This window comes from Gallus gallus, chromosome 1, assembly GCF_016699485.2.
Source record: "Gallus gallus isolate bGalGal1 chromosome 1, bGalGal1.mat.broiler.GRCg7b, whole genome shotgun sequence".
NCBI classification, from domain to species: Eukaryota; Metazoa; Chordata; class Aves; order Galliformes; family Phasianidae; genus Gallus; species Gallus gallus.
This window is the reverse complement of record NC_052532.1, coordinates 22,610,935-22,621,681: the sequence shown is the minus strand read 5'-3', so window position 1 is coordinate 22,621,681 and position 10,747 is coordinate 22,610,935. Positions and strand designations below refer to the sequence as shown.

Sequence of the window (10,747 nt, the reverse complement as noted above, 5' to 3'; positions counted from 1 at the left end):
CTCATTAATTTTAATTTCTTGCCTACACAGAGTTTGTCAGGAGGAAATACATCATATAGCCTGGTAACTTTTGGCTCCCTTCTTGGATGTAAAAACTGTGGGTTAAAACCTCTCAGCATTTGAGTGGGGGGCAAAAGAGAAGTTTTCATGCATTCTGTCTTGTTAGAGGATACTAGAGAATGAAGACAGAAATCGCTAAGTGAATGAAGCAGATTTCACAAAAATGCCCTGCAGCACTCTTGGATCGATGCCTAAGAACAGAATTCCAGGCACATGCTTCTGCTCAATTCTTTCCTTTGGGTGGCTTAGTTGTATTAGCCTGCTGGTTCTCCAGTCCTCCTGTGGTAACTATTTTATCCTCATGCTTTGAAGAGCTTTAAGAAATTATAACAGCAACACATGCGCTTTAGACCCAAGTTTCCACATCTGTCTCAGGGATGTGGCAGAACCTGAGGCTATTCATCAAAGAATAAATACATGAAATGGCTAGAAGGGATTCTTCCAGCCATCCTGGTGGGTCTGCTCCAGCACCCTGACCTAAATTGATACACTCTGACTTCAAGGAGAACTGAATCAAGTACTGCTGCAAACAGGGGCTGTTTTGCACAGGTATGCGCATTGCTTTCTGATTTTCTAATGAGGCACCAAGCATTTAGAAACTGCTAGAGGAATTTACCAAAAAGGAGAATTTATTTTAATTGCTTTAATAATGCTAAAAGATTTTTCTCAACTTTTAATTCTTTTAGAGGTTTGTTGATAAGTTTAAATAATCCTCATCAAGTACTCTTCTCCACAATATTTACCAGATGTTGAGATATTGTAACAACAGCAACAACAAGAAAAGGTTTAAGAAATCTCAGGCACTTTTATTGCAAGACAACCTTCCTTCATACACTGCAGTTTCATATCCTGTTAATTTACCACTAAGCACATGATGGACTGTTCAGCATTTGGGAAATATTTCTTTCAAAAATAGTGAATCATTCTTGTAAAGAAATGTCATACAGTAATTGAACATCACAAAAGTACACTAACATACAACAGCTTCCTAGAACACAAGGCAAATGTATTAAGGAATAGCACTTATGAAGAGTTTGGCAATTGTTAAAAAACAGAGAACATCAAATTAACTTTGCACAGACACAGAACTAAGCTGATAACTTTATTATTTATCACCAAGAGTGGAACAGTAATGTGAAATCTGTGCAGATCTGACCACTGAAGCACTTCCCCAGCCCGAAGGAGCTCTGTGGCAGCAGTGTGTTACCATAGGGCAGCTAGCGCCAAAATGCAGGCTGCTAGCATGGGATGGGAAAGGGCAGCAGGAGGGGATTTCTGTTTGTCTAAGGGTAAGGGATCACTGACCATGGAAGCAGCCTTTGGGTCATGCCAAACTTCACAAAAGATACAACTGTCTTTAGATTGTTGACATTAGTATGAGAACTGGTATCTACGCCTAATAAAAAAGTTGAAAGAAGCAGCCAGGGTATATGGTGTTTTTTTCACTCCACCTTTCCTGAGCTGCTGAGCTGCACTGCTCCTCAGCCAGGCCTCAGGCTATAGGCTGTTTGTCTTTAAACTAGCAAGACCCTTACAGTAAACAAGCCCACATACTTCATTTTAAAAGTACATAAGGGAGTTTACACTGCAAGTTTGATCTGACTGATGTGCATAGTAACAGAACAGTACAGAAGCTTTTTCCAAAGTGTATATGTTCTGTGGTTGCTAATGATACAAAAAAACACCTTCCAAAAGTGAAGTGAAACTATATTAGATATAACACACCTATAGAAAAAGAGAACAGAGATCTGGCACAAGTTCCCTAATGAAGCACATAACAAAGGCTCCATTTAATTTAGTAGGAATGAAACTATAAATAAATAGTAAATCATAAATATTACTTATATACTAATACAGTAGCCTAATTAGACTAATCTAAGACATAGAAAAATACATAATCTAATATGATAATTTTGTGCAAAGAAATTTACAAATAGTTGATATAGTCATCATATATTAATCAATGCTTAAAATAATTATACATTAATTTCTAACACTTGCCACAACACTGACAAACTCTGGACCAAGGAGCGAATCTAAAAGCAACTAACAAAGAGCCTCTTTTCTGCTTGCAGCCAGCACGGCACTCTGTGCCTGCACTCAGAGCCAAATCCACCCATTGGATACCCAGACAGCCAAGCATTTCGAGCATCTCTTGTTCCTCCATCTCAACACTCTCCAGTGAAGAATTTCTATCAATATTAACCTCTGCACTACAGAGATAATAATTTTGACTGAAACAGATTCTTAAAAGGTTGAAAATAAATTAGCAATAATGACAGCTCAGCTCAAAGATTGTCCCCTTCCTTACACTTCTGGAAAAACAAGAAAAAATCCTAGTGAAATGCTACCTTTCCACTACTGCCAACTAATCTATTCATGACTGGTCTGCCTACAGCATACAGTATGTATAAACTTAATGCTTGTTCATTTCATTTTTGTCACTAGTTTATCATATTGTGACAGCTAATATGCTGGTCACTGACAGTTTGTGTATAACTCTGCATTTAATTTTGGTAAATTATAAACACATATGGTGCAACAAAAAGCTTTAACTTTCTTTACAAATCCCTCCCTTCTCTCTTTGCATATTATTCACTGCATACACAAATTGTAGTGAAAATAGTTTTTAAAGTGCGTTCTTCATTAAATGGTTTAAATCTTATTTTCTTGTTTACTAAGCTACTTCAGTGTTCTGTATGATTCTGAAAAAACAATTACTCAGTATGGGGGAAATTCTGTGATCTGCATTGTGTGGGAGTTCAGATTCCCACATAGGCCTTTCTTAACATATTGTCTATGGTCCTCTGAATAAGTCAATAGGTACAGCAAAGGAACAGCTGAGAATTATCCAGCTTCAGTTTATGTTGACAACTGTGTCACTTAGAGAGTTGACAAATTCTGCAAGGTTTTTGAAAATAGTTCAAAATGACTATTTTCATCCATAAAGATATTCAACTTGAAGAGCAAATATTGACATCAAAACATGATTTCACTGAGCAGTGCATTCATGGATCTCTGTGAGCCTCAATGTTATATTTGCAACTGTCAATTCTGTGTTGTGAACATTAATAAAACTAGGGACAGCTCATAATCACTTAACAAAGTTCCTCTCACTGAGTAACAGTTGTCACAAGATTAAAATACCATCAATTATTTTCATAGAAGACCACTGATACTGAAAATACCATTTTCAATGAGAGTAGTAAATGTAAGGTCACAAAGAGGACTTCCCTCTATTTTCATGTTTCATTAAAAACAAAAAACAGTTTTTCACATAGAAAATAATCTTTCCCAAATAAAAAGTAGGAATTTAAATATACTCCACTAAAATGAATACAATATGTTTATTCATTTGTTTAAAGAAAAACAAAAGTCACCAAAAGGATGGAAAAGCACTGGAAGACATTACCCAGGGAAGCTGTGCACTATCCATCCCTTTTCAAGTTGTAACTAAAAAAAATCCCTAAACAAAATGGTCTGAATTCAGTTCTAATCTTGCTTTGGGGAAGAGACTGGATGAGATGGTTGTCTGAGGTCCCTTCCACTGGAAATAGTCTGATGCATTGTTCCAATGCTCTTGAATAACCTGCAAATTATTGACACAACTGGAACCTTTAAGTAAGGGCACTCTCCCAGCTGGTTCTCCTCTCTGTGCCTGCAGAATCAAGGGACTACATAAACCATGAGCTCCTTGTTTCTGTGCTGCACATCCTTCTGCACAGACAAAGACCTCTGTCTTGGATTAGCTATGTCTATACACATTCTCCTATAGTATCTGCTGAGTTAGAGGCTTAATTTAGCCAAGTGTTGCATATCTGTAACCATAATCATTACTGCAGTGGATCAGTTAACATTTGTTTAGTTGCAGTTTCTGATTGGTCTAGTCACTGACATAGCTCTATTTTGCTAGGCACTGTACAAAGAATACAAAAAAGAAAAGGGAAAGGAAGGTAGCCATCCTAAAGAGACTGAAGCCTCAGCCAGGCTGACAAAGTGTGGTGCCTCGTACAGATAGCAATTAGTAAGTAGAACTATTACCATTAAGAAAAAATGTTTCCTTACTCTAATAATTCATTGCAGTGAATCTAGTAGCTAATGGAAGAAAACTATAGAAAAGTTAATCCTATGCACTGTATTCTGGCCTTATAGATGTCATAACTGATCTCTCTATTCTAAAAATGCACTATCAAAAATAAATGTAGTAAAAATGGATTATTTATATTATTTGCAAAAGACAGATTAAGGTTTATATCCATCATTGAGGTGCCCCAAGGGATGACTCAAGTCAATACATGGAGATATGGAGATTTGGTTCAGGCTATTAACTAAACAATCTTTATGAATTGCCATGGGTCCTCCTAAGAGGTGAAAAAAATAATGACACATAGTCCTTCCTGTAAAAAATGTATAACAGTGATATGAAGCATCATTATTCAAAGATATCTTTGAACTGCAAAGTTCTTCTGACTATATTACACGTTTTTCTTAATACACTCTAGAAAACTTAAATTACCACCTGCCCTGCAGACATCATGCACCTCCTGATGAAGATCATAGAATCACAGTGTTGTTTGAGTTGGGGATCCTTAAAGGCCATCTAGTCCAACTCCCCTGCAACAGGGACATCTATGGCTTGATCAGGGTGCTCAGAGCGCTGCCCAATCTAACCTTGAATGTCTCCAGGGGTAGGGGATCCACCATATCTCTGGGCAAAAGATGAGCTACAGTCTTGCTTGATGGATTGAGCATTTTCAGCACTCTATCTTGTGCTTTTATTCATCAAGAGGATATGTCTCCACTTTCAGCAGAGAAATGCAATGATCATTTAGTCTCCATTCATATAGTTCGACTCAGATCTATCAAGTCATGTTTATCCAGGAAAATTCTAGACAACATATACAGCTACATGCTTCAGTGACATCCTGGAAGGAGATAGATTTTAAATATATGCTTAAGTATATATTTTCCTTCCAGATTACAAGGTGCTTAACAGATAAAGTGCTTTGTTAGTGGCTACACTGCTCTTCTCCATTTTTTTGCACATTTGCCATTTCTGTAAACTGTATGTCCAGTTCAACCCCCAAAGTTATATTTTTATCATTTGTTTATGATCAACACCTTTTCAAACAGCATTTGAATCTAGAAAACAAAACCAGTATGCTCTTGGACAATACCCAAATGTCACCAAAGATAATAGTAAGGATAGATATATGAAATAATAAAATCTAAATCTCATTATTTCTCTACCCTGAGCATGGGGGCAAACTGCCAGCGTTTACTTCATAACATGAAGTTATAAACATTCAGAATAGCTCAACTAGATATAACTTCACGATATTTAACAAGTCTAGCACTCTTCCTGATTGATTATACTCTCAGACGAGATCATCGGTCTCTTGGTCTGTGAAATACAGCATTTACAATAATGTGGCTCTCTATTGTTGTGGTGACAAAAAGCGTTTTAACTGACTCACCACATGCCAGTGGAAAAGAAAAGGAACAAAAACAGTTCAAGCCAATTCCCAGGTTTTTGTTGTTGTTTTTGTTATTGTTATTGTTGGGAGTTTTTTTGTTTGTTTGTTTTTTTACAGCCCGGTGCTATTTGAAAAAGAAATGTTCGGTGCCCAACTCGGATAAGTATAGAGATCAAATAGAGGCACTATCCATGTCATAATTGCAAGCATAACTACAGCAACTCCGATGATGTTAATACCCAAACCAGCTTTCACCTAAAGGAAAGAAAAAAGAAAGCAAAGACTTGATATCAGACTGTGAAGAAAGTTTTTAAAATGGTAAAAATCAGATAATAATGTTGCAGAGTGATTATTAAAACCCACAAGGGTGACTTGCTTAAAACTCACCATGTCCATTACAGTTAAATGACCATATGAAAATACAATGGCATTGGCCGGGTTTGCTACAGGAAGGAGAAATGCAAAGGAAGTACATAGTGTGGCAGGTATCAAAATGAAAAGTGGGTTCACATGAATGGCTTCAGCCTGCAGAAAGTAAAAGAAAAGACAGAGAAGTGCTGTCAGAAGATATATTTGCTAAATGAAATACATAAATAAAAGCTTCTTATATTAGCACAAGCAAACTATGAACTGACAGATCAAATAGTGGAAAATAACCTTTTCTGGTAATTCCTTTATAAGATTATAACTGGGAATGCTTCAGATGAGAAAAGTTATTTCTAACACAGGACAGTTAATGAACTAGAGCCACAAAGATGATGAGGGGCCTGGAGTATCTCCCTATGAGGAAAGGCTGAGAGACCTGGAGCTGTTCGGCCTGGAGAAGGGGATCTTATCAATGTTTATAAATATCGGCAGGGTAGGAGTCAAGCAAATGAGGCCTGGCTCTTTTCAGTGGTGCCCAGCAGCAGGACAAGAGGCAATGGGTACAAACTGGAACACAGGGTGTTCCAACTGAACATGAGGAAAAAACTTCTTTACTGTGAGGGTGACAGAGCACTGGCACAGGCTGCCCACAGAGGTTGTGGAGTCTTCTTCTCTGGAGATATTCAAAACTTACCTGGATGCTTTCCTGTGTAACTTACTGTAAGGAATCTGCTTTTACTGGGGAGTTGGACAAGATGATCTCCAGAGGTTCCTTCCAACCCCTACAGTTTTGTGATTCTGCAACTCTAAATTCATGCATGATTTTTCTCTAATTGCAGTTAAGTCACTAAGATGAAAGACTCTTGCAAAGATTCTGAGCATAGCATAAGCGCTAAGAACAAAGCAGTACAAGAAAGATTATTATATTTAATTGGTATATAATGGGTTGGATGGATTCAGTGAAGAGATAATTAAATTTTCTTCTGTGAGTGGGGAAGAGGATTAGTACCTGCCTAGGCTGGCCAAGAGGCAAAGATATAGACTCGAGGATGACCATGGTAAGTTTTGAAGTGGACAAACTGAGTGTTTTGATAAAGATGATGATAAAAAAGAGAAAAGGAGAGGAGAAAAGTACATCTATTAGCCCACTTCTCTCTTTGATGACAGCTTGAATGTTGTGGTGTTAGCCATTTTTGTCAAAGATGTGATCCTGACCTAACAGTGACAGAGCTGGTCTTCTAAGTCTTTCCACTATTCTCAAATAGGAATAACAGCTTTTATTTTTGAGTGTTACACTTTTATTCTTTTTTTTCCTGAATTTACAGCATCTCTTGTAATGAATCCTCAACAAGCTGCTCAATGCATACTTCAGTACATCAACAGAACACAGCAACAAAAAACCTCACAGAAGAAAACAAACAAGAAGCATGAACTATTTTATAGAGAATTCTTAAAAACTGATTCTTTGAGCAGTTATATTATTAAATGGCTGATAAAGCACATTCTGGTTAAAAACAGCCTCAATTATACTCACCAAAGGAGACAGTATGGGCAAAAATATCGTAATGGTGGCTGGATTGCTGGCCACTTCTGTCACTGAAGTAACAATAAGACATGATATCAGGATAACCAGCCACAGGGGTAATGATCCTAGAGGGGTCAATTTATTTGCTACCCAGGCAGACAGTTTTGAAACCTGCACAAGGAATATGACAGTGTTTGTTTTACAAATCAACAGAAAATTACAGTTAAAATGAATATAACAAGAATTTACTCATCCATTAATTGTGATGTATTTGTATAAAAGAGAAAAATACCTGAAATATTTCCCATGTTCCTACCATGTGTTTTTAAGTATGTTTTTCTAAGTCACTGTTGTCATGTAAATACTCAAGCAAACTACTTCCTATTTATTTATATTTGCACTTTTGAGAAGATTTGAAGAGATGTACTTTTAGAAAATTTGTAATGTGCATACACTGGGCTTCATGACCAGAGCCTGGGCAGAAATCTGCTTGATTTACTGGAATAGGAAGCAGTGCTCCACATAGGAATCACCTCAGAAAACTCTGAACAACTCCTACCACCATCAGGCTTTAATTTAAGCAAATAATAAATAGCAGTCATCACTGTGTGTAGTGTTTGAAGACAAAGAATACTTTTTTTTATTTTTAACTCTGCTTTCTGAACATCTTGCATATTCACAATTATCCTGTTCAATATCACTTCTGAACGATTTGCTAAAATAAGCCTATAATCTTGAATCCACGGCATGACTGAATTCCTTCTGATGTGGGTCATGCTAATTGCTCAGTATCATCTATAAATTGCATTACCTCACAGCCGTCTGCCAATGCAAACCCGCCACCAACAAGAATAGCGATTTCCCAGGGCATGCATGACTGAAATTCCTTCCAAGTAATCAGTGGAGCATAACCAAAAGCAGCTAGAGAAAAAAAAAGAAAAAAAAAAAACAAAACCACCAACATTTAAAAACATCTTGAAAAATATCTTTAAATAATTTCTCCAAAGGAATACTTGGAAAATATTCTGAGGCAAACTCTAGTTGTTATAACTTGAAGAAAATCTTTGAGAAGAAAAACAGATACCTCCTGGTACCTGCTCTAAACTATCTCAGCTTGGCAATGACAATTACAACAGTTTCCACCAGTAGAGCATTGGCACTTCTACCTGGAAGACAGCTATGGGATATCAATAAGATTAACTTATTCAATAACATTGTACTGTTCAGACAGATTACTGAGCAAACCCTCTTTCATTTAGGCTCATTTAGGATCTGACCTTACTTTCCCCAGGTTTCATTGATATCAGTATTAGAACTGAATGCATAAAAAACAACAATCCAGAAGCATACCTTAATGAAGTAAATTCCATTTAAGGGGATAAAAATAGGAACTGACTCATTTTCCATTTGAAATTTCATAGGGTACATAAAATAAGCGTAACACTTTCAAAATAAACCAAGCCCTGTGCCCTGCCCTGTGTAGCCCTATTCAAAGCTCATAGCAGTCAATGGAAAACTGGTTTCCATTGGAGTTGGAGGTATGTAGGCAGCAGGCTCCTGCACGGCAACAGCTCTTGCTGCTCACATTGCCTGAGCGTTGCTTTGGGCTTCTTCCAGGACAGGGATGCTTTACAGCTCAGTAAGGCACTATTCTGCACTGAGGCTGTAACATGAGTATTTAAGAACATTCCTTGACAGATTTGAGTTAATTACATTTATGGTTACCTTATTGTAATAAAATCCACATTAAAATATACTTAACTGCTTTCTCCATTCGAAGTCTTAGTCAATGTTTTTGCTGGAATAATAAAGAAGAGGAGGCCAATCACTAAGGCGGTTGTTGAATCCGTAGCATAGCCTTTATATCTAAGTTAACAAGAGTAACACAAGAAAAAGATGTGTAAGTAGATATAGCCAGGACAACAGTCTGTTATATCGCTTGTTCATGCCCAGGTGCTAGCAGTGGGCTTGCAGGCATCTGAGGAGAGGGTGGGGCTGCCCCATAACAGACATATGGGCCTACCAGCCAAAATGGTGGCAACCCTGTGCAAGTAGATTTTAGGAAGGGCAAAGCACCTCAGAGAGTGAGTTGTGAAGGAAAAAAAAAAGAGTGTGAGATATATCCCTGTGAAAATCAAGGTCAGAAAAGGAGGAGGTGATGCAGGTGCTGCAGCACAGATTCCCCTGAAGCCCATGGAGGAAAGCATGGTGGAGCAGAGGAAAAAAATATGAGGAAAGATGAACAGAAAGGAGCTCTTACAGACTTACTATAACCCCAATTCCCCCTCCCCATGTGCCACTCAGAGTGAGAGGTAATGTTGCCAGGGATGAAGGAGTAAATTTGAGCCCTGGGAAAGGGAAGGGGGAAGGTATTGTTTTGTCTTTGTTTCTCATTATCCAAATCTGTTTTAATTTGTAGTAAATTAAATTATTTTTCCCCATGTTGAATCTATTATACCCATGGTGGTAACTGATAAGTGGTATCCTTGTCATTATCTGCACTCATGAGCTCTTCCATGGCATTTTCTCCCCCTCTCTTGTTAAGAAGGGGGACTGAGAGAGCAGCCAGGTGGGTATCTGCAAGCAGGCCAAGGTCAACACACCACATCCACAGAATTATCATGTCAGAACTCTAAATTAATCTGTTTGTGTCCTGAGGAAATGTGTATTATTTTGTCATACAGAAATAAGCCGGAGGAGGGAAATGTTTGGTAATAGCTGGTGTTTAAACTCATTTTCATAGTTCAATGGTAAATTTAATAATTTTAATATGCTCTGTAGTAGATCCAGTCCAGTGCTCCACCTGGAGCACTGTGCCTAGCCATGGAGGATGATGCTCTTGTAGCTAAGAAAAGACAGCAGAGCTTTATCATCATCCTCCCTTGTCTGTCACCTCTGGGGTCATAGACACAAGCACCATGTTTACTTTGATAATTTCCTGTGCATGAAAACTCATTGCACCAGTTCTTAAGTTGACCCAATTTCCTTCAAGCTTGTATGGAGTAGCCACAAGATCAGACAAAGTGAAGAGCTGACATATAGGGCTGTTTTAGCACATCCATCTGATTCTGTTACAAATTGATAGATGGTAACAAATCCCATCTTATTTAGTCAAGATAGTCATTCAGTAAAATACAAATTTTGCTGAAGAAAGTTAAACCCAACACTTTATAAGCTTTGCATTTTTTATATACTTTCTGTAAATTATTATTTTTCCTGAACCAATATATTTGTCCTCTCAGTCTCATGTCATGTACCCTCCTGCACATGCAGTTGTAATAGGTATAAGCATAGCTTCCCAGAGGATTTCAGGCTTTTC

At 37.6% G+C, this 10,747-nt stretch overlaps 1 protein-coding gene across 2 annotated transcripts in view; it reads right to left on the bottom strand.

Moving 5' to 3' along the window:
• Positions 1–845: 845 nt before the first annotated feature.
• Positions 846–10,747, bottom strand: part of SLC13A1 (solute carrier family 13 member 1) — a 28,971-nt gene continuing 19,069 nt past the window's right edge. For both annotated transcript variants that reach the window (XM_004937527.4, XM_001233530.6), the window contains exons 11-15: positions 9,191–9,294; positions 8,240–8,349; positions 7,438–7,599; positions 5,925–6,062; positions 846–5,792 (exon numbers count right to left, since the gene is read on the bottom strand). In XM_004937527.4, coding sequence (XP_004937584.1) covers positions 5,649–5,792; positions 5,925–6,062; positions 7,438–7,599; positions 8,240–8,349; positions 9,191–9,294 — 658 coding nt within the window. In that variant the 3' untranslated portion in view covers positions 846–5,648. The remainder of the gene's footprint in view (positions 5,793–5,924; positions 6,063–7,437; positions 7,600–8,239; positions 8,350–9,190; positions 9,295–10,747) is intronic.